General features: G+C 39.8%; 2 protein-coding genes across 2 annotated transcripts; one reads left to right on the top strand and one right to left on the bottom strand.

Moving 5' to 3' along the window:
• Positions 1-1,661: 1,661 nt before the first annotated feature.
• On the bottom strand, positions 1,662-20,373 carry araf (A-Raf proto-oncogene, serine/threonine kinase). Its single transcript, XM_039802795.1, has 16 exons — positions 20,133-20,373; positions 18,499-18,710; positions 17,589-17,692; positions 15,516-15,618; positions 15,198-15,352; positions 14,193-14,291; positions 13,649-13,793; positions 13,281-13,308; positions 13,010-13,131; positions 12,421-12,623; positions 9,597-9,773; positions 9,268-9,314; positions 8,661-8,779; positions 6,906-7,037; positions 3,600-3,734; positions 1,662-3,232 (listed from the first exon to the last, which is right to left on the bottom strand). Exons 2-16 carry the CDS (start codon positions 18,604-18,606, stop codon positions 3,092-3,094), a joined length of 1,818 nt encoding a protein of 605 aa, XP_039658729.1. The 5' UTR covers positions 18,607-18,710; positions 20,133-20,373; the 3' UTR covers positions 1,662-3,091.
• A 2,469-nt stretch (positions 20,374-22,842) lies between these two features.
• Positions 22,843-24,808, top strand: LOC120560375 (ubiquinol-cytochrome-c reductase complex assembly factor 3). The gene is made up of 2 exons (XM_039802794.1): positions 22,843-23,127; positions 24,489-24,808. Exons 1-2 carry the CDS (start codon positions 23,011-23,013, stop codon positions 24,609-24,611), a joined length of 240 nt encoding a protein of 79 aa, XP_039658728.1. The 5' UTR covers positions 22,843-23,010; the 3' UTR covers positions 24,612-24,808.
• The last annotated feature ends 249 nt before the right edge of the window (positions 24,809-25,057 follow it).

The following is a 25,057-nucleotide window of genomic DNA, read 5'->3' as shown; positions in this document are numbered from 1 at the left end:
TACACATTTCCTTTATTTTAAAATACATTGCCATGTAAAATAAAACAAATTTTAATTTTTGCACAAAGCCTTGGATTATTTTTGAAGGAGTTTTTATTTTTTTTGGAACTGGCCCTTCACACAATGATATAAACACAGTGCACCCAGAATATTCAAGGAGCACCTGTAGTTGAATACAAGAAAGACCCAGCAGCACTTCCACTCCTTTGTCTGCACATCCATGATTTGCTTATTCAGATTTTAAAGGCCTCACTCCCAAGTGCTTGCTCAATCATCTCTAGAGCATTTGAAACTCCTGAATCGCAGGCGGTCTAGTTTCACGTTGCCAGACCCATCTCAACAGAGCTGTGTCAGCGCTGGAGTATGGTCTGGCTGCATCTGTTAAAGGTCCCATGACATGGTGCTCTTTGGATGCTTGTATATAGACCTTAGTGGTCCCTTAATACTGAATCTGAAGTCTTTCCCGAAATTCAGCGTTGGTGCAGAATTCCAGCCACTAGAGCCAGTCCCACAATGAGCTTTCCTTAGGATGTGCCATTTCTGTGTCTGTAGCTATTAAGGAGGAGAGAGGGGGGGGGGCAAGGTGGAGGTGTGGACTTGACCAACTGCCACTTTGCTTGTTTGAAAGCCATGATGTCTCGCTCTCATGGGTGGGCCAAATTCTCTAGGCGGGCAAAGCAGAGAAAGGGGAGGTAACCTTGCTCCTTATGACGTCATAAGGAGAAGATTCCAGATCGGCCCATCTGAGCTTTCATTTTCTCAAAAGGCAGAGCAGGATACCCAGGGCTCAGTTTACACCTATCACCATTTCTAGCCACTGGGGGACCATAGGCAGGCTGGGGGAACGCATATTAATGTTACAAACCTCAAAGTGAAATTTTCATGCCATGGGACCTTTAACATTCTGTTATTGGGGAGAAAACGCTCGGGTTGTATTTTCTTAGACCAATCACAATCTTCTTAGGTGGTGCTACGCTCCGGATGCATTTGAAGCATACTGAATACTGAATCATTCATTCATCATTGGAATAACTCATTGAACCAAGTTACTCACAGTGTAACAGCTACAGTACCAGTTTAAGTGTATGTGTGGGGGCCTGTAAGTGTGAAATATCAACCTGCGGCTGATCCATGGTGCAGTGTTTGAGAGCATTAAGAATAAACTTTTAAGACTAGACCGCAGAAGACTTGTTAAAGTGATGTGCCATGGGGGTGCATTTCAGTCCCAGTATGTCTCGTCTCTGAGGTGTAGAAAAAAGCAGAAAGAGAAAAACACATTATATGTAGCAGCAATACAACTAACCATTAAGAATGCAACTTACGGTCTGTCAATCGCTCATTAGGCTAAGAATTATCATTAAAAAAAGAAAACCATACGCAAAAGCCCCGTCATCTACAATCTAGAGCATGAGGACATTCTGGTAAAACTCGAGTGCAAATGCGTTTGTCACCGTGTATTAGGGGCAGACCATTACAGTGAGCTGATTTTACACATGATTTCAACGTTGCCATTAAATTAGTTGCCATAGAATTGATCAATGCTATGCTTTCTGACCATTGGGAGCCCTTAACCTTATCCATCCTAATATAGTATTTTCCATCTGCAACAGAATCGGTTGTTAATGTAATGTTCCTGAACTGGAAAAAATAAAATGCTTGGGAAAATTGTTAAACCTTGTATTTCGGAATCTTAGAAATGTTAAATATCAGAATGACAAATTAAATCATACATGCCCTTTTATGTACAGTACACTGCAAAAATGTTGGTCCTAACAATTTAATCCTGTATTCAGATGGAACTTATATACAAGCTGAAAGAAAACCCAGTGGGGTAAGGTAAATCATCTTACAAGTAACTTTTAGCTGATTAATTAACTAACTAATTTTCTTCAAAGTAGTGTGAAACCAGATGAACTTGGCCTATTATGAATTGAATATGAATTACAATGCACATCTTTACCCCTCAGACAAAACAGGAAAAAAACACATTTGATTTTGAACTACAGCCTACAAGGCCCTGCTGAGTTAACTGTTCAACTTTCACATGTCAAGTGCTCTTTTTGAGTTCATTGCAACATCAATGGAAACTCGGGTTTAAAAAGAACTTGGTGATTTGAGTATGTCCGTCCACATGAGATTCTTATTACATAATTATTCTGAGGTGTTAAAAAAATGTGATTTTGATTTGCAACACACCTGTCACTGCTATACAGTATGTGCAGAGCCACATTCACCAAATTAACTATTCTTTTTTTATTTTTTACTAAACCTTTTTTTACTAAACACTTTTTACATTTAGTGTTTGAGGTTGCCCATCTATTCTAGGCTTCCAAAAGGTTGAGTTTTCTCTTCCTCCTCATGTTGATTTGTTGTTGTGGTTAAATACAACAAAAATTCTAGCACTGAAATATTTGCAAAAGCAGCGGATAGTGGAGGTTCCCATTGAGACAAAATGTCCTATGTTTTACAAAGCACTCCCAAACAGGCACTGCGTTTGCTTTCAAATCACTACCTTCACATGTCAGATCTCCCATCGCATGTTGACTGAAAGGCTAACTGAAAGGGACGCATGACAACTGAGCATTTGAAATATGTAAGCTGATCAGGTGACCTGAACCAGCAGATCCAGCATTATGGCTGTTGAACCAATTTAAATATTTTGACTATGATCACAGTGCTTCTTAAAGGTCTGAGTAAGACTTTTTTTTACTACTGAAAATGGGCAACACAATTTTGCAGCGTATGTGCAAAACATGTCTGTTTTTTACCATTTCCTCAGAACAATTTAAATGCCTCCTAGTAGGTCAGAGTATGTAAAGCAAACCGTTTGATGACTTTTCTCAAGTAGGCATTTTAACATCCTACAAGATACAGTAGAGAGTTATTTCACTTGGGCAGATCTTTGTCACGTGTACAAAGGAAAAGAAGATTCACTATCAGTCTAAACAGTGTGTTGCCATTATTTCTGCAGTTACTGAGTTTCGCACTGTGTGGGGCAGCTCGCGGGCTCTGCGGGGGTAGGGAGTGAGTTGGGGCTTGTGGTCTGATTTTGGACAGTGTGACGACCTCTCTGTCCCGTGCTGTTGGGAGCTTAGAGGGGCATCAGCCTGGTGGTGTGGAACAAAAGGGGGTTCAGGTCCTCTGCGTGGACGGCCCGATGGAGCGACGGCTCGGAGCGACTTCGCTCAATTTTTGGCAGCAGGTCTTGAACCTGCTCAATGGCTACCAGGATCTGAAGAAGGAAAACCAAACGTAAATGCAATTATCAGTGTTGTTTGGAATAACAACTTGATGGACAATAAGGACTTTCTTTGGAAGTAAGATTGTATGGAGCACTCATCCTTGCATTTCATAACTTTTTTAAGATATGCCAGATGAAACTCCAGGTAGCAGCAGTTTTAACACTTGCTCAGACTACGCCAAGAGGTTTTCTCAGGCCACAAATGCATAGGATTAAAGCCACTGTGTAACATTTCTGACATCTGATCTAATAATAATAATAATAATAATAATAATAATCCAGGTTTTTGAGCCGAGTTGGGTTTGTGCTAATTCTATGAGATACCTTTTCATACATGGGTAACCTATACACTACTCACCTGTGGAAACAGGGGCCTCTCATCACGTTTGAACTTCAGGCAGTCAATGATAAGCCTTTTCATTGACTTGGGCGAGGTACTAGACAGCTTACTGAGGTCTGGAGACAAGTAACCACGTCCAACCATAAAGATTATCTAAAAAAACAAAAACAAAGAGGAGCTGTGGCTGAAATCTGAGAGTGCTGTTCATGTAGGGTCCAGAGGGAATAACATCTACAACTATACCAGACCATTTTTTGTGCTTGAAGCTTCAGTACTTATCAACAGCGAATATTCAAAGTTTAACCCCCCCCCCCCACGGGTGGGCGTGGGAATTTGCCGCATGATTGAGTGGGGTCGGGAGTGTCACTTAAATGGCCCGCTTGTGTGCCGTCTTGTTGTGTTCTTTAACCCCCCAATGCAGCACAACTAGACTTTCAATTTCACAATTATTGTTTTTTGTTGGATCGTTTATAGATCTCAACATTTCTGACCGCACATTTAGGCAGCTTCATTTCATGGAGAAAGAGAAAGAAAAGAGACAGACTGGGCTGTGTTGTTGCAGGAATCAGTCTACTGTTGTTACACAAACTCCTGGGCAGTTCAGTGCTTGGGTTTCATTTTTTAACTTTTTGCCGCAGGCATTTAAAATAAATGGAAAGAACTGCGTTTTTGCCGGACTGACGACTGACAGTGTGCGTGAATGCATGCTCAGCCAGCGTCTCAGAGCAGTGGCATTATGCCCGGCTGTATTATCTTTACCTCTATCAAATCGCCTGAAAATGACACTAGGCTACAGTAGAAGGGTTAGGGTTCTACACACATCACACTGCTCGCTTGTAACTCAACATTTCTCCGTTCTTGGCTGAGATGGATGACATAGCACTGCATAAATTAGCCTGCGGTTAGTGGACATTTAGCTAGCGGCTTAATCCTGACAAAACCGTGAATTTCAGCCTGCATGCAACAAAAAAAAAAAGAATATTCAAATCCAAAAATTTTAAATCGAATACCTATCCTACGAATATCCGAAGTCTATCTACAGCATTTGGATGAATGTTCATATTTGGTGTAGATATTCAAGGTTTCCAGAGGATAAGTCATCAAAATGTCCACTTACTCTACACTTAAGTTCAAGACAAGACCATTAACCAAAGTCTGCAGCTTTCGGCTGAGTATTTAGCTGTGTTTGAAACCGTTCCCTCATTCACTCACTCACTATTCCCTATATAGTTTTAATAGTGAACTATATAGGGAACGACTAAACCAGATTTTGGACACTCACTGAAAACACATTGTTGCATGACTTGCGTCAGTAGATACGCCGGTTGTTTGTGTGACAGAGGCAGGCGTGCCCAGCATCATGTAAACAAACCAAAACTAAAATTCTTCTAATACGTCCCTGAAACAGACACAGCAGTCAGAAGAATAGTAAAAGCTTTTATATATGTTGCATTTACACTTTTTAGAAACGAAAGTCCGCTCCATTTTTCCTTTTCAGTTTTCGCGGTGACTTCTGCTTCTTCTTCTCCGGGAAAACACGGCCACATTGCATTGTGGTATACGGGAGTAAAATGTAGGGAACATCGTATACACTCAAATTAGCTGTGCATTGTGGGTATTTTATAGTAGACTATACAGTGAATGAAATTTGCCACGGAGAATTCGAACACCACTACAAAATGGCGAACACACTATACAGTACAGCCCCCCACCTCTGGAACTCTCTGCCCCACTACATTCAACACTCCACGTCCATAACCACTTTCAAATCTCACCTAAAAACTCATTTTTTCAGACAGGCTTACTCTCTTTAATTCTTTTTTTCATTTTTGCTTAGACTGTAATGACCCCACCCTTTTTCTTGTTCTTTTATTAATAGTATTATCATGATATTTTATTGCCTGTTTCTCTGATTGCTTGTTTAATGGACTGAGTGTTTTATTGCTGGCTCCGGTTGAGTTGGACACGCTAAGCTTCGAAGGTAAGGCTGCAGGAATTTCAGAAGTTAAAAAGAATATATTTTTCCACACTGAAGTGGCAAAAACACCCCAATCCTGTGAACCGTTTTTATAATGACAAGCCTGCCCAGTTATATCACTTAATATGTCCGAATAATTACATTTTTGTGGTGAAAACATTAGCTTTCTGTGTTTACTGGACCATTAGCATTAAAGGAGTTTACAAATATGGAGCGATAGTTAAATGTTTAATCTTTAAATAACATTGGTTCCAGTGCAACAGGGACTTATTTAAGCTTCCACCCTGCTGATGGAACATCATCCGCATCCGACGATGTTTTCACATGTGAAATGCAAAATTAGCCATCAATAAAGTCGAGTCTCACAGCTAATTTGAACGCCTTAGAGAATGTCCATAAATTAATTTGCTGGTTCATTAGGCCTGTTGCCAGATAACTAGGAAAATAAACTCAAACCTTCAAGGAAGCCATTTTTGTTTTTATATATTTATTTGTTAACTGTGTGTTAGGTTGAAAGTTTCAGTTTTACTAAATAATTGTCAAGCATTTACAGTTTTGTATTTGTAACATTCCAAATTTTTTATTTGGACTATAAGATTTAAATTTTTACTGTAGACGCATATCGATTTCAGATATCGGTTTCATTGACTAATAATAATAATAATAATAATAATAATAATAATAATAAGTATCGGCCCAGAAAAACCAGCACGGTTGACCCCTACAACACAGGCAAACGATGGAACGGAGCTTTCAAACTTCAAACCCTAAAATACTGGGGTTTCAGCCTCCACCAAGCTGCTGAACTCCACTAAATCCTAATGCAATACAGCAATGTGCAATAAAAACACAAGCAGGTTTGCACTTTAATTCATTTTTTTTTTTTTTTCTCAGCCGCTGTGTTGTCAATGTCAAATGTCTCTTATGTTTTTTGTTGTTCTTTTTAAGTTTTTAAGTGAAGCAACAGACTATAGCACTGTGCCTAAGACAAATTTCCCCTCGGGGACAATACAGTTTATTCTATTCCACTAAGTCTACAGTAAATCATGGCGATAGAGATTTAGTATCTGGTGCAGTCAGTTACCACTAAGCACGTAACCCAAATACACTACTGCCACCCTAACTCAGTAGTGTGTGTATTTGGCGATTAGATGATGCTGGGATTTGATAGACAGATGTACCGCATGATTGGAAAGTAAAGTGTGTTCTCCATTGGTAAACACCAGAGAAGGTAAAAGTGCTGGCACTTCATTATGTTTGGCAACATTTTCTGAAAGATGATCAGTTACTGCGCTTTAGACTAGGTCAGTGTTGTGTAAACTCAAAGAGCAGTAGTATCCGGTTACCTGGTCTCTGTTGTTGATAATGGAGTAAGGCAGGGTCCCTGACATCAGCTCATACAGCACTACTCCGTAGCCGTATACGTCAGACTGGAACGTATATGGGTTGCTGTCCTGCATTCGGATCACCTCAGGAGCCTCAGTAAAAAAAATAGGAAAAAGACACAATAAGCACGTAATTTGTGTAATGACCTGCCAAAATCTCATTATAACTTAAAGATAAAGTTAGCTGTTAATTAGGCTGTTATATCTTAAATATTACAAATATATCTATGCTAACAGTACTTGTTTTCACATTTCCCTGAAAATGTATGCAGTAAAGTGTATCACAATCCAATTAGGTCACCAAACGTACGTAGGCTTTAAGTTATATCATATTATTATTTATTACTGTGATTTTTTTGTCTATTATTATGCCATCACAGGATGACATAATGTGTAGTACATTGTGTAGGGACATAAAAGAAAGTAAATAGCCCAAAACAAACACAGGTTCTTGTGATATAAACCGGCTATTGTTATATTCAGTCCCTGTTAAAGTGAACATTTTATTTTAATTAAGATTATTTTTTTGGCTTTTCCGCCTTTATCCGATATGACAGCTAGGTGAGAAAGGGGTGAGAGAGGGGGAAGACATGCAGAAAATCGTCACAGGTCGGATTCGAACTCTGGACCTCTGCGTCGAGGCGTAAACCTCTCAGTATATGTGCGCCTGCTCTACCCACTGAACCCGGCCACATTAGATGTAAAAGTTTGATTGAATATTCGTAGAACAAGACAAAGAGCAGCCTTACTAATACTGAAGTTGCTCTATCCAAATAAAATAAGTTAAATATTTTACACAATTTAGGTGGCCAAGTATGGCTGGCTGATGAAGGAAGCTATAGTCTTTTATTAGAGAACTTAAAAGCAACACGCCGACTTATTGGGACTTTGTCTTATTCACAGTAATCCCCAGAGTTAGATAAGTCCATACATACCCTTCTCATCTCCGCGCGTGTCGTAACTGTCTGACACCCCCACCGCTAACCTAGCTTAGCACAGATCCTGGAGGTAACCGGCTCCAACTAGTCTACTGCTCCCAATAAGTGACAAAATAACGCCAACATTTTCCTATTTACATGTTGTGATTTGTATAGACACAGCGTGTACAAAAAACAAGGTCACATGACACAGCCATCTTCTAACCGTATACATACTGGCAACTAGAGTCTCAGAAAGTGAAGCGCTGCTACTTGGGCAGAGTGATTATTACTCCAAATCTGAGCGAACTCCAGGCAAACTCTCGGTTACTCACCCCACAGGGCTTCTCAGGTGCTGCTAGCAAATCACTCCGCCCAAGTAGCAGAAGTAGCTAAGCTAGGCTAGGCTAGATGGAGCCGGTTACCTCCAGGATCTGTGCTAAGCTAGGCTAGCGGTGGGTGCATCAGACAGCGTTAGGACACGCACGGAGATGAGAAGGGTATGTATGGACTTATCTAACTCTGGGGGATACGGTGAATAAGACAAAGTCCCGAAAGTTGGAGTGTTCCTTTAAACATGTAAACAGCTGCAGAATATTTAGGGAGTCTGGCTAGTCTGGCATAAGCTTTCTGTTAACATTTAAGTTGAGTTCACTGTTTTGTACTCTAAATTATTGGTTGTCTAAGGATATAGAAAATGTATTCCTTGATGTCCATAGTTTTGTAATTAATACAGTCTATTTATTGGATGTCTCTTTATGAAATCAAAGTAACCATATACAGTAAAAGAGAGGCTTACCATCCACAGAATGGATCCACTGGGCTGTTCTACCTGTTGAGAGCCGCTCCACCGAGACTTCACTGTGGCCAAGCCAAAGTCACCAATCTTAACAGTCCAGCCCTCATGGAGAAAAATATCTAGCAGCAGAGCTCAGGAAATGTTACCAACATCTGGTGTACACGTTCATGGTATTTGTTACCACAAAAACAAGCAGGAAATTATAAAAAGGGAGATGTGTAAACTACCCATTGAACACAATGGAAGTGATTTTTACTGCCCAAAAGACAGTCCGCATCAATTTTATCAACAAAACCTCAACAGATTGTACATGTTGATTTCACATTTAAAAAAGGTCATTGTTGCCTGTTCTGTATGTTTAGGATCACTGCCCTGCTGCAATGCAAGTTTTATACTGTTTACCCACACGGGCGCTAACAGCCTCCAACACTCTTAGAGCTGCATTCAAATCATTGCTTCATTTCAAAGCATTTGTGGTTAAACCTCTGCTGGTACAGAACATGTTCAAATTTGCCATTGTGGTTATTGGTAGAGTCTACAGTGATATAAGCACAAAAACCTACATAGCTACATTGTTAAAAGATACCATTGGACTATTAAAGGATACTGTTTGATTTCAGATCTCGATGAATTATGTTCTTCGCATGAAGATAACTGAAAGGAAAAGAAAACAAATCTAAATCACTGATTTCATCTATGTAAGGGGAGAGGAAGAGCACCAAATTTAGACAAGACTTGACTCCTGCACAATATGATGTGTCAAGCCATTAGCTTTCTCAGACTCTCCTACAGTCGTTACCCTTACCATTATTGCAAGAGTGCACTTTGTCTGATATTATCAAATCACACTTTTCACTTCATAGCTGAAACAAGTTAAACAACATTTGCAGCGAGTAAGTGGTAATAATGAAATGGAATCTAGCAGTTAAGTCTTACTCCATGCCCTGTGCTGTTTGTCTGGCCACATCAATGCGACGCATAGTGTCAAACTTGGTTTCTGTGACATGCAGATGGCGGTACAGGCTGCTGCCTTCACACCACTGTGTGATGATTGCGAAGTTGGGCTTAGTCATATAGCCCATGAACAGCAGGATGTTGACGTGGCGGGTCTTCCTGCAGAGAACAGAAATAAGAGTCAGAAATGCCATTGTCTCATCTAATTCCATTGTCTCATCCATGAACAGATTAAGGTAAAGTAAAAAGAATCTTTAGAAAATATAAATGCACAAACAAAATGAACCAGTGTTGGTCAAAGTGGTAGCCTTAGAGTTATTATAATGTCCCACTAAATTGGTTAAAAGCCTATTTCTTTGGTTGGGCCACAGCAAAGTGGGGCCAGACCTATAAACTCGAAGTCTATCCCTGATTGAGTGAGTGAGTGATGAGTTCTTTCAAATTGAATAGACTTGAACAGTCCTTAAAATTACCAGTACATGCCGCAAAACGTTACGAGGACAAAGTGGAAAGACAGACGATTTTGCAAAAACAGACTGTACTTTAGCTTGATAGACAATGTGGCCACATTTTGTTCCCAAATTTTTGGGAATTTCACCGAGACTGCATAAATCGCCATGTTGGGCATTGACTTTGGAACTGCCCAAGAGCATTTTTGGTCACCAGTGAAGTGTGTGAAAACAGATGCAAAGTAACATTCTCTGTAGAACCAGGAGTTAACAGCCGCAGTTCAGAATACATGATTCATGACTAGTTGCAGCCTTACAGTGAACGTAGGTTGCAGTCTAACTCAAAGCAGACAATGGTGGTGGGAATTATGCTCTATTAGTCCATATGCCCACTGAACAAGTTTTGTTTAGAAGTTGTTCAGCCAGTAGCATGGCTTGTGATCCCTATTTAGACGTCTCTCACAAAGACTACAGCCACATGTTGACCATTGAATAGCTGCTGAAGTATCTGCGCCAACTGATACTATCCTGCATCAAAACAACAGGGCTTACAGTGCGAGCATACAAACCACAAGAAGGCCCAAAAACTGCTAGCTGAATCCCTGAAAATTAAAGTATATGCTGCCATGTGAACTATGGTTAATGCAATTCTTATTGATGTGCAATTGTTTTTACAGACAGTCAGAGTATGGGTTGTGCCATAAGGTCTTGCAGTGGCCATTGTCTGAGATCAGTGGTTTTGTGCACGTGTCATGCGATACGTTACTTCAGTACATTTTAAGAACAAATATTACTGGGACTAGGGGTGGGTACCGAACCCGGTACTGACCGAATCACCTCGGTACTACCGAGTATTGGTTCACGTGAAATCAAACGGTGCCAAATTTCGGTACCTGAGAGTAAGTGCAAGCTTATCTGTCCTCTCTGCACGTTGACAGAGAGCAGAGGTCCGACAAGCGCGCAGTTGCGGACGGAGCAACGTCGGCTCTGCAGTTTTGTTGAAGTCACAGTCACGGCGATGCCGATAAAGTGGTTTCAACTGTGGTTACAGTTTTTCAAAACTTCACGCAGAAACCTTTCACCACGATATGATGATATTAATGGCGAGCCGAAAGCGGTCGCGGTGCGAGATATAGATATAGATATATATCTATATATATAAAAAGTACCGAAACAAGTACCGTTGGGTACCGGAACCGAAATCCAGGTACCGGTAGTGGTATTTGTTCAGATGCGAAAGGTACCCAACCCTAACTAGGACCAATTCAGAAAATAGCAGATGAACATTTCATATCCAGGAATTCGCATCATATCCACTAACTAGTAGGCTACTCTAGTAACTAGTATTCTAACACACTATCTTCAAGTTACTAAATATACGTTACTGAAAGGTTTCTTTGTTAATATCTCTGCCATCTACCAGGCGTAAGTCTGCGTGTGGGTATCCGTCTGTCTGCAGCCAATCTCTTGTGGTTGTAATGAGTCACAATTAAAAAAAATAAAACTAGACTGACTTGACTGCTCTGACTTATACTGTCATTGACTGCGACGTTTACAAAGGCCTTCAGTGTAGGCACATTGATTGCTGTTGGCAAGCACATTGCCCTGTCATGTTGACAGAGACGTCGTGCCCAGTGTATCACCACCATAAAGTGAGGAGTTAACTGACAAAAGGCATTTCAGCAGCTCGCAGACATCGAAGGTTTTAAATAACCACCACAACCACAAGAGTCCTTGAGCATACAGTCATAAATGTGCACAAAAGATATTAAGGTTTATTGGCCCAGTAGTATGGAGATTAGCTGCAGACAGATGGAGAGACCGAATGCATGATCTTGGCGTAGAACAGTAGCCCACTGACATGAAAGCCAAAGGCACATTACCAATAGGGATGCACCGATCTGATACCGATATCGGGACAATACTGACTCAAAACAGCTGGATTGGGTATCGGTGACAATGGTGCCGATCTACATAATTCAATGTTTACATCTGATTAAATGTGCCAGACTGAATTGTGTTGAGTATCTTGAGTACAGCACCTTTCAGTACATTTTTGCTAGTAAGTACTTTTACTTGACTGCAATATTCTAATACTCTTTCCATTTCTGACTGTAACTAATTACTTTTTTTCAGTAACTAGCACAACACTGTTGACCATACACAGTCCACATATATACTAGGTTTCGACCTCGTCTTGTTTAATCTGATTTTTACTGATAAAAGGTTTCATCAGTGAAGGCCTATTGATGAATAGTGTGGATACATTTTCCCTGTTAGAAAACAAAATGCTGAAGTTGTCAGTGCCATTTTTCAAATAAGAAAGACTTCTGTAAAACACAGAAACCACTTCTTACCGTAAGACCTGCATTTCATTTTTGAAGGCCTGCAACTGTTCAGGCGTTGGTTCAGTGACTTTAAGGATCTTGATTGCAACGTCTCCGTGCCATTTGCCCTTGAAGACTGTTCCAAAGGAGCCAGCACCTATTCTCTTCTGAATGGTGACTTCTCGAGAGTGGACCTCCCAGTAGTAACTTGAGTCTCTGTAGCCCCCTCGGTGCTGAAATATCACATAGATTGAGTGTTTTCAACTGCTAATTTACACCCTGAATAAATCCCTTCACTTGAGATTTTTTCACAACCAATTTGTTTACACATTGATTTAGCTGATGCTTTTATCCAAAGCGACTTACAATTGCTATCTATCTATCTATCTATCTATCTATCTATCTATCTATCTATCTATCTATCAGAGGCTGCATGCCTCTGGAGCTACTAGGGGTTAAGTGTCTTGCTCAGGGACACGTTGGTTGATGTGTCATATCCACTGCGCCATCCTCACCAATTTCTGAACAGACCTTCAAGGGTTTTGAAGTCACTACTAACTCTTTATGCACCGGTCTGAAGATAACCAGTGACCAGTGAATGAGGTCATAGACTACGTACCACTTTCTTTTTGTCGTCAGACGAGGAGGGCTTGCGCTCCTTGTGCTCTGAGGGTGGTCTCCTCCCGGGAGAGCCCAGAGTAGTGGGCGGGCTGGTGGAGGGCTTTGGTGAGGGCTCAGGACCTGAGGAATTAGAAGGCAGGACAAGAGAGTACTTTAAAAAAGGAGAATAATTCCACAAGTAAAATCCCAAATGAATAAAAATTCTGAAACCGAGAAGGAAATAAAAAAAAAAAAAAAAAAAAAAAAAGAAAAGAAACTAAATCACGTACCCATTGCGTTGCTGAACTTTAGTGCTTCCTAAAAAGGACAAACAACAAGGACAATTAAAAAAGGAGAGACCCAACATTATAAATTCACAATTGATAATTTAATACACAGTTAAGTAAAAGGGGTCAGTGGTTTTCCTACTTCTCAAGCCCTATAACTAGGTGTACGGCTTGTGGTCATGTATTGAAAAGTGTATCAAAAAGGCTAATAAGCAGTAAAAAGCTGGTCATGGATGTTGATGATGCACTATATGTTAACACCATTTGCCTATTCATTTGTTATACATTAAACGGGTACATACAGTAGATACAATCAGATCCTCATAACAATAACAACCAATCAAAACATGAACCAAGCAGCCAACACCGACCTCTATAATGCTGGTGCCAGCAGGGCCCACTGTGCTGACCATATGGACATTGGGAGTGGAGGTGGAGCGATGTCTCTGTAGAGATTGGCCATCTCCACCCGGCATGGGGAAACGGAAGGCAGAGGTCGGGGACAGGAGGTCCATCCTGAGTGATCAAATGAAATAGTCACCAATTTATATTTACACATCAGTTTCACAGACTAAAGATGGTTTCACACCGCCGCGCGGCAGCCGCCTTGACAACCACCTATCTGCAGGAGCGTTTCCCAAAAATGCAGTGATGTATGAAGTTTTTAAGAGTGGCTCTTGCCGCCCAGCGGTTAAAGTCAGAAGTTCTGCAAGGTAAACTCTGGGTGGCAGAGCAGAATCTGTGCGCATTCACGGCAACCGCTTCATACCCCTACTGTTGGATCAAAACCGCTTCCCCTCTGCCGCCTTCCCCTCACTGAAATGACTGGAGGCGGCGAGTTACCGTGCGGAAGTGTGAAAGACCTTTAAGACTATACTGTCCTTTAAATATAATTTGTGAAGTATAGGAGCTTACCCAGCAGGCTCTGGGGTTAAGGCTAGGTTGCTCTGTGATGGGGAATTTTCTGGCAAAAGTATCCTTGGGTACTCATCTGTGCAGGGATTAGGATCACACCTGGACAAAACATAGAAGGGATAGGACAATACCAAAGAGACATAATCAAACAAGGTGTCAGTTAAAGGAACACTCATTTAAGGACTTAAAGTTAGCGAGGCTTTGGTTATAACATATCTATATGCAACCCACCAAGATTAATCCCTACCGGCAACCTGCTTATATTTTTATGATCCATATGGTTAACCTTATTGTCCTCAGAATAAATAGTTTTATCTCATCTTATCGGTTATTTGTGAACTATGCTTTTTTTTTTACCTGGGCTTCCTGCCTTTGAAATAAAAACCAATAACCAAAACAGAAAAAAAATACAATAATAATAATAATAATAATAATAATAATAATAATCTGATGAGCACACCAATTTAGCAATTCATTGGTTGGGGTTTATTTCTTTCACCAAAAATATGACCAAATACATTCAATACACTTTTTTTTTATGCCATCATGTTCATCTGTGGATCCTTGTCATTGGATAATGGCCGCACGTTTTTCTTGGTTTATCATCCAAACTTTCATTATTTGAGGATCGACAGCACCAACAATGCAGAGGAAGTTTTATTTTATTTTATTTATTTTTTTAATCTTTGCAGAGGGCATAGTTGTCTTGTCTTTATTCTTTGTCTAGTCCTAAACTTTCCGCTGGGGAAGTGCAATGTGGTTTAAAACTCCTGAAAATGCTTATATGTGGACTTTGAGTTAAGTTTTTTTCTTCATCTTTTTAATCAGTTGCAGTTTGTTTAATTTTCATCAGATACATGTCAAGAAAAACCTATAGCCTGGCAGTGGCAAATTGAAAAATAACTCCCTTATGTTGGCATCATAAAAGCACATGGGGCCCTTATACAATTACAGCAACTAATAAAATGAACAAAATCACTGCATGATAACACTTCTTCTACTTACCGTTTGCTCACTGTATCCATGTCCACACACACAGTAGGGACTTTGCTACTGCAGTGCTGGTGAAATTTGTAGCCGCATGTCTGACATCTGAAGCCATTAAAAAGAAACTTGTGGCAAAAATCACAGTAAGCCAGCTTGAAGAAGGTTTTCCGTACCTGATAAAGATAAAGAGATCACAACATTCACTTTAACACCAGCAATGTTTGACAAACACAAATATCAGGTGGAATGCCAATCAAGCCAGTTGGTTGGATTCTGTAACTAAAATGGTATTTCAGAAAAGCCATAAACATGTAACAGTGTTTGCCAGCTACTTACAAAGTTGTGCATGGTGAGGGGAATATCATCCAGGACCTCGACTAAAAGCTCCTCTCCAACCAGCGGAGTGATGTCTGTGTCCCAATCCGTCAGTCTCTTACGGCTGGAGAGGAAAAGACATAAAAAAGTGAATAACTAATGAAAAAGAAAGTTTGTATAGGTTATCAGTTTTGGTGACCATGTGGGTGTGGGGGTGTTATCGGCACAGGGGTCGTGCAGCGGTGAATGTCACTTAAATGGCTTATTTGTGTAACGTCCTATTATTTAAATTTTAATCTGGCACAAGTAGACTTTATATTTTACAATTATTGTTTTCCATCAAGTCGTTTTTATAGATCTCCATATTTCCTACTGCACTTGAAAGCAGCTTGTTCAGCTGTTACTCTGGGGGCAGCTCAGTGCTTATGTTTGGTGTTTTAAAACTTTCTTGTGGCAGCAAAAGAGGCAGTGATGTTTCCCGTTTACTGTACGGGACTCTCACACGTCTCAAAACAGATAAGTCTGATCGCCGGTTACATGATCGCCATCGCAGCGTGACGTGGGGTTGCATTTCTCCAAAAGTTGAATCTGTCTCAACTTTATTACAGTATTGAAGCAAAAAAAATATATTTGAATCCCAAAATTGAAAATCGAATACCTACCCAACAAAGAATATTCAGCCCCACTATTTACACCACTAGTGTGTCTCACAATAAAATGGTGTTCAACTTCAGATTCCTTGTGATGTGAGGAAACAATCTGATTATTTATTCTATTGTGAAATGTAGTTTAAACACATGGTGTAGTGATTTGAGAAATACGAGCAGCCAGAATATAAGACAAGTTATAAAAATTCAAACAGTTTGTTCAGATGATCTAAACCACTTTACTTGTAGGTAAAATTGAATTTGAGTGCACCTGAAAATTTGTGAATAATCACTCATTGCACAAGAAAACAGTGTGCACACAACTACGTTAAGAAAAGTAGGTCAAAGTTGAATTAGGAATCCGATCTGTAAACTGTGTTGGACAGTTGGGGTGACACTTCTACTGTTCGCCTATGTCTGCTCTTCATATAAATATGATCAGCCTGGGGATAGTGTCCGATTATCTGACTGCTGGCATTTGTTGTCCCATCTGATTGGTGGATAAAGGTTACCACATTTACCTGGTGGGTTCAATGTTATTATCGATACGACTGATGGTCAAAACTATGACAATAAGATCCAAGAATTTCCCTTTTAAGTTTAAGTGGAGGAGTATGGACTCAAGTGTAAACATGATGATAAAAAAAAAATAAATAAAAAAAAACTTTCTCTGATCATGAAGCCAAATAACTGTACAATTCTCTGGTTTATGACATGTATGAACTAGCCTGGTCCTACCAGACTCTGGTACATTTCATTTATACAGAGAGTCTGGCCACTCTCCACTGACAAGTGTTAAGGCAGTTACACACCAACCAAACTTTTATAAAAACGCCCATCTCCAGGCACCGCCTCTTCTACTTGCAGTTCTCGTACTTATAGAACTGAACATTTGATTGGATGAACTTTTGTAAATGCCCCTGAGTGCAGGATGCATCAAACAATTTAAACTGTTTTAAAGAAGGAGAAAAGAGGGATTTTGATTGGGGGGGGGGAAATGATTTGGAGATATATATTTGCCATACAACGAGATAAATGAACAATTGACAGAAGGACACAGGATTAAGACCGGGAAAATTTATTTTTCATTTCACTGGTTCTTTAAAATGTATATCATAAAGGGATGTTATTAATTAACCAACAATAAGAATATTGACGGATTAATACTATCAGTTAAAAACATAATAAAATTGTTTTAATTTTTTAAAAACAAAGTAAAAAAAACCTAAACACACAAAAATGAGTGTGCTCATTCTCTGCACTCAGTCTTAATATTTCACAAATATATCAACAAACCACACTCAGATCTACACTGTACATGTAGATCTCAGACTTATGCCTATTGTTTTCTGTTGCCTCTTGATTTTTTATGTTGGCGTTGAGGAATGCAACCCATTATCCCTATATGGTGTGGGAGGATATTCAGCGGACAATAATGCAATCTTACCCTTCTAGAAGGCGAAATACAGCACAGCAATCTTGGCTCAGGCCTCTCACTTTGAGCGCTTTATCCAGACTCTCGTACACAGTCTGCCCTTGGCGAACATTCACCTGAGAACAGGAAACTGTGGTGAACAAATGTGACTTTGAAATGACATTCATTGGACAGGAATACAAAAGGTAACAAGCAGGCATAGTGGAAGTACTAATAAGCAGAAATGACAGCTGCACATTGAGTTAATGTTGACATAAAGACTATCCATGTTGTGACAGAACTTCCAGCAGACTAGAACTTCAATCCAGTGTTGAGATCACTTTTTCCCCAAACAATATTGCTACATTCCTGTTCTGACCACAACAAAGCTCTCTTAGACAACACTGTGGGATGTCAGTCAACCACAGCTGCTGGTTCCATGGTGATGTTAAAGCACAAGATGTGACAATTAGATGTGCACTTCTAACATAGTAATATAAAACAGATAGATATAGAGATAGATAGATAGATAGATAGATAGATAGATAGATAGATATGTGTGTAAAATATTGCAATATTACAGCAAATGTTGCAAAACAAGGAATTCTATTTTCCTTAAAGCATAAAAAGTGGACACATGCATTTTTTTAGAATATGAACAAGACATCTATGTCTGATAGGAATGAGTCAAACATTGGTGGCAGGCACCATCTGCAAAACCTCACACCAACTGTCCACTAGCACTCATTAACATGCGCTGAAAGATGTCACATTTTGTGTGAGTTATTACACTTACAAACCAACAGTGCTGGCATCATTATTTTTCAAAGACGGTAACAGTCAGATATCACTCATAATGTAGTTACAGCAGACTCATATTTATGTTAAAATGTGGTTTCTGCTGCATCATTGATAATGATCGGAATAAAGCCAATCATCTCACCACTGTCCTCTGTTTGTTGGGGAGGTAGACTCGGATAGTGCCCCCACCTCGGGGTACATCCTCTGGACTAGTGTCCCCTGAGGAGGAGTAGGAGGAGGTGGAGGACATGATGAGAGGCAAGAGGAGCTGGAGCACAGAGCACTTCGACACCACAACCTCAGGAGAGCTTCATGCACAGTGGGATCCACAAGAGTTAGCCCTTTACTCGGAGCCTGCAACAACATGGACATATTTCAGTTTGGACACAATATACCTCCTGTGTAAATAAAGTGGATCTGATTGATGTCGGATTGTTCTAGATATAACGATACCATGGGCTGAGGGTGTAGATGCCTTGGCTAAGTAATCAACTTCCAACATAACGTAAAAGGCTTGTTTCAAAACCCCTTAAAACTGTACAATGATTGCAAAAACATCACAAAAAGACCTACAGCTAAACATGCAAACAAGCAATATTGTACAAATCTAATGTTATCCATATAAAAAGGGCATGAATCAGGACAAACTATTTCAGTGGTTATCTCCATTAATATTACCACAGTATTAATATAGATAATATGCAAATGCAAAAATATACACCTAAAAACACACAGACAATTACTGTCCGATTATTTTTTCTTGTGACTAAAGCAAAATTACATGAAATGAGCATGGGGTAGAGGGAGGGGGTGAGGAGATAATGTATCTTGCTCTCTGTAAGGGGATGGAAAACACTACTAAAAATGCTGACAGCTGAACAGGAGACACTAACGCGAGTCTACCGGACACTTTAAGATAGTGACTTTAAAACGTTATTGGGAATAGTGGGTTTGTTTGGTAGATGTAAATAAAACAATTTTCGAATTATGTCTGGTGATACAAGAGAGAAAGTTAACGTTACCCGGTCTTTACGTCACGCTACGCCTGTGTAACTTAGCGGCACACACAAACAACGATGTTTACAGAACAAATAGTAGCTTCCCCTAAATGACATTACCACGCATGTGACAGGCCGAGCTTTAGATTCAAAATGAAATGAAGCGTTGACAGTCAAAATTGCAAACTTGCTAACTTCTCGCATGCAAATGCTAGCTAAAGTTAGCCATGTAGCTTAGCATGGGATTTGCCTGCGATGTTTTGGGAGGCCAATGTTTCTCTCGGTGCACTAGTTCAACGATTCAAGCCACCTAGCCGACTACTTGTAAGGTGGGTTAGTAGGAAGTGGGTAAAAAGTGTCATGGTTGCAATATACGTTAAATGCTAACGATGCAAAGTTATCAAAGCGTTTGTAAATTCCTCTAAGCTTGACTTGAAACTGTGCGAGCTAGCTGGCTAACGTGTTAAGTGCAGTAGGAGAGGCGATTATCTGGCTAACTCAGAGGCTAATTTAGCTCAACGTTACTTTTCTGTGTGTCTTTTACGCTAACGTTACTCCTAGCCAGCTAACGTTGGGGGGTTTTACCACCGCGTCAGCTTGGTATTGGCTAAATTACTTCTGGTGTCTTCCCAAAATATACAACAGTGACTTAACGTTATTCAGTTGACGTGCGTAAAACGGCACGATACATCTGTTGGTATACATTTGTCAGGTAAACAACTAAAAACTCCTTCCGTCAAAGTATTTTGTACAGTTTGGACACAAGTTAAACGCTTACCTGTAGCAGCCATCTTGAATTCTTTCAATCTGAAGTCGGATCTGTCAAGAACTTCGGGGAAAGCGGAAAACCTCCGAAATGCTCCTTGTTCATTGGTTGGTTCTCTGGTCTGCTGCGTTAGGAAAAGTAACTCCACACATAGGCTCCACAGCACGGTAATGCCCAGTGGGTGGCGCCGATTCACTGTCATGTTTGTTCTGTCTTAAAAACTAGCAGCAATTACTGATGCAATATTCTATTAGTATATTGTTACTGAAGCAGAGGTGTCAAAAGTATTCACATTCATTACTCAAGTAGAAGTACAGATACTAGGGTTTGAAAATACTTTTGTAGAAGTTGAAGTATCAACTCAAGCTTTTTACTTAAGTAAAAGTACTGGTTTCAAAACTACTTAAAGTATAAAAGTAAAAGTAATGTAAGGCAGAGATCTTCAACAGGAGGTCCTCAGAGTCATTGCAGGGGGGCCTCCAAATTATTGTACATTTTTGGGTCTTTAAAAAGAAAAGAAAATTAAAATGCCTTAACATAATTCCAATATATTATTAGCAAATATAAATTCCCACTGATGATAGGCTTACTGGCCTATAGGTTAGGTAGTCACTAAGATATCAGCCCACAGATACAGTTAATCCTAGATTTACTGTGCCACATATGTAACATTCAAATATGATTTATAAAATCATGCCAACAATTAATATTTTAATAGCTTATGAAAAAAGAGTATGTAAGAAGGCTTCAGGTTGCCCTAACAGTTATTGTAGGCCCAGTTTAATATGCAAATTAATTTCATACAATATGTAGTAGGGGGTCCCTGCTACATCTCACTTTAAGTTAAGGGGTCCTTGGCTTAAAAAACATTGAAGACCCCTGATGTAATGCCATTAAGGACAAAAGCTTAACCCCAAAACGTGGGGACAAAACCCCACTTCCACAAAAAACTTTTTTCTAAAGGCCATAATGACTATAATAGCTAAGGTTATATTAAAATCATACCTGCAAACTCAGAAGGGCTGAAAAAGGTGACACATCTCTTCTGTGTTTTTCAGACAAGGGCAGCTACAGTCTGGAGTTAGAATCCTCTCCAGTGAAATACAGACACACTTTTACACCGTTTAGCTCTCAGCATTTTAACCGTGTTCACTCCAGCTGCTAGCTAGCTAACGCTAGGCTACCGTTACCTGCTGCCAACTGTAGTGTTAACTAGCGTCCCGTGCGGCGATGTTTCAGTTCCCTCTAACGTCCGTTTTCGGAGCATCAGAGAGAAGCGCAGTCATTTAAGTGGCACCTAAATAAGGCAACGAAATCGCGTTGCTATTCGGTCCGGTAGATAACGGTCGTTAAGGCACCGGTGCCGTATTAGCGGTCTGTGCAGGTGCGATTGATCGCATACAAACCAATAGGGTGTCGGAATGGTATATGTTTATACTTCTCATCCAACCACAATCACATTCACTCTCTCCGGATGGAGCGATCTGGAATTTTTTTTTAGTTTTTTTAGTTTTTGAACGATGACGAGCCGGAATGAAAACAAGCCGAACTGAAATGTGAGTAACGAGGCTATTTTTAAAATGTAAGGAGTAGAAAATACAGATAATTGCGTGAAAATGTAAGGAGTAGAAGTAAAAAGTATGCTGTAAAATAATTACTCCAGTAAAGTATAGATACCCAAAATGTCTACTTAAGTAAGGTAACGAAGTATTTGTACTTCGTTACTTGACACCTCTGTACTGAAGTATGACAGAATAGTGTTGTAAGTTAACAAGATAGATTGACAAAGTGAGTAAATCATAATAAGGGTAAATCTGACATGTTGGCTAGAATATTAGTTAGAGCACACAGTTATCTTCAGAATCAGATTCAGAATCAGCTTTATTGGCCAGGTTTGCGTAAACAAACGAGGTGTTTGACTCTGGTAATCTTTGCTCTCAAAGTACAACATATACATATAAAGAATAAAAACAGAAAGGACAGTAAGAAATCTAAAAAAGATACAGTTAAGTATGCAGTATAGAATTTACAAAAAACATACAATAACAATTGAAGAGAGGAAAGGAATAGTGCAATGTCAGTAGTCTGAGATTTAAGATTTAAATATAACTATAGTGCAAGGCAGGTCAGTGCAATGGTAATATATTAATAACAATATTGTAATTGTAAGATTGAAATATGCACGAGGTAGATGAGCAGAACAGTGTTGATTGACTTTGTAAAGAAGAGTCCAGGAAAGGTAAGACATGACTGAATCGATTAGTGAAGCTGGTCCTCTGTATGAGAGATATGAGCTCAATACAGCAAGCTATGTAGCCTACAATATAAAAACATAAAGTAAAGTTTAAAGGTTCCAAAGCCTGAATTGACTGCATGCAGGATCCCTGCAGGACTTTTTTAGGGCATTATCTAGCGCTTTTATATAGCGGGTTACTTACATTTTGCTGATGAATTCTGGATATTTTAAAAGCAGGACAAGAATAGTGGGATTATTGGGTCCGAGCATTTTACACTGCGGCCTTGCTGCTTTACTTCACTAAAGAAGCTGAGTACTCCACCATTGGTAGCTAGTTCCTTTTACTGTAATGTGTCCATATTCCTCAGTGGCTTAGGTAGTCACACTTTAGTGCAGTGATTCTACACACTCCGGTACAGCAGGTGGCGGTATACACATTTAACGTTAGTTTGTACTGTCTATGGCATAGACAGTATGGTTGTCGGCCGCTTTAAATGGAAGAAGAAGACATATATCCCAGCGTGCACTACTGCTGTTGTGTCCGATGTTACCAAACCAAACTAAGCAGACTATGATTCTGTAAGTGATTTTTTTGGGCAGTGAATCAGACACAGATATCAGGCAGATACTGTGTTCCCTTTAGCCTCTTCCAGGATGAGCGGCATGCGCACCTTCCTGAGCGCCAGCGGGATGGTGGCGGTGGTGGGGCTCGGCTTTGGGATGTGGTCTATCATGTCTCCGGGAGAAGAGCAACGGAGAGAGCTCATCAAGGTGATTTAGCTGAATAGCAGTCAGTGGACAGACAAGTTATTAAAAAAACTAAACCAAGCTAAGTAGTACTGTATGTTAGGGTAGTCCCAGTATATAAAATCAGTAGTAAAGGGTTAGAAAGGACTGAGGGAAAAGTGAAATAATTAGTAAAATACATAGCCTACGTAAAGTGAAAAAGGATCTTAGGTCATTCTGAATAAGGAGACATTAGTAACGTCAAGGGACTTAGAGACTTTGTATTTCTGAAAGGAAATAAAGCAAACTAGGTGGGCTGACAAGGCAGTAGTTAAATATTAATATATTATAAATATTAGCCTATATAATATGAATTGCAGTTAATAATGATGGAGCCTTCTTGCCCCGAAGCCTCCCTTACACTTCACCACAGCAAAGTGGGGATCAACCCTATAAACCAGTGCCTGAATTGGACCGAATAAGGTGCCAGTACCCTAATGCAGCAGCATATTCATACTTATATCTTGCAGCAGCATATTCATACTTATATCTTGCAGCCAGGGATGAACCGCAAATAGTCGACTATTCGAAGATTCGACCTAAGGAGCCTGATTGGAATGGTTGTAGTGTCTAAAAATATGGTTATGAAACAAAATAATCATACCATTTGGGTTATATGGGGGTGCTGAATGTCTGCTTTTGCATACAATTGTTAGTTTGTTCCCAATAAGTAATGACATACAGCCTATTTTAGGATAAATATCAACCTAATAATAATACTGTTAATAACAATAAGAAGTAAGGTATTCATATGGGGGGAAAAAATCAAAAGTGCCAGTACTCCGTAGTGGTAAGTATTGGCCCATTACAGGCACTGCTTTAAACGTGGAAGTATGTCACTAAGTGAGTAAGTGGGTAATGAAGTAGCTTGGTGCCCTACTTTTAATACAGCTGGTGCACAATCTGGCAAGAAGTGATGAAGAGTAGCAAAGGTGGAGCATAGATCTTAAATCGAGGGGAAAACATTTTCCTTCGAGAGGAGGCATCGTCTTAAATATAACATGGATCTGTCAAAGTGAGCAAGATGGATTGTGTCATTAATTGTTGACGAGATAACATGTCACAGAGCAAACACACCGACTTTATTCATCAATTTAAGATTGCATTGTTGTTGTATGATTCTTGTTATTTGCAGTACTCTTAGTTAAAAAAACAACAAGTCTAAAGCATTTGAATACTGATTAGGATGTTGGTTACCATGGCAACTGTCACTTGGTTACAGCTATGTATAAGGGGGCCAGGAAAGAAGGTTCTACAATTTGCTTGCTAGACCATTGTATTTATACAAAAAAATTAGGTCAACTTTTTAATGACACTTACCTGCCTTTTGCTTTCCTGCCCATCAGAATCTGCCTGAATCGAACCCAAAGAGAATGGAAGAGACGAGGAAGAGGAACGCTCTGGTGATGCAGGCACTCAAGGAAGCGGCTGAAACCGACGAGAATATTGCAAGAGGACCTGCGAGATAGACAGGCCCAGCTCTGTGACCTGTTTGGGAAGTCTCCGTGTATTGAATGCTGCAGGGCCACAACCTGTTTAAATAAAGATGGACATTTTATTATTCTATAGGGAGATTGTTGTCTAATTTTCACCTCTGTCTTCATTGTATGTGAAAACAGTTTACCATTGGATGTCGAGATTATTTATTAAAACTCTCCAAAGACAACACGTTTTCAGTTTACTGATCATGTTTTTTAGCAGTAATGTAGAGCTGCAACAATGAAACTATTTTGATATTTGAGTACGTCATCTGGGGCTTTGGAAAACGATCAACATTTTTCACAGTTTTCTGATATTTACATTTTTAAAAATCCTTTGAATATCACATTCCTGGTCAACGAGTGCACCATTATACTGTAGCACCAAAGACCTCATCAACTGTTTTCAGTCTCACTGGTACCCGAAACGACATGAG

This window comes from Perca fluviatilis, chromosome 6, assembly GCF_010015445.1.
Source record: "Perca fluviatilis chromosome 6, GENO_Pfluv_1.0, whole genome shotgun sequence".
NCBI classification, from domain to species: Eukaryota; Metazoa; Chordata; class Actinopteri; order Perciformes; family Percidae; genus Perca; species Perca fluviatilis.
This window is presented reverse-complemented; position numbering and strand designations above follow the sequence as displayed.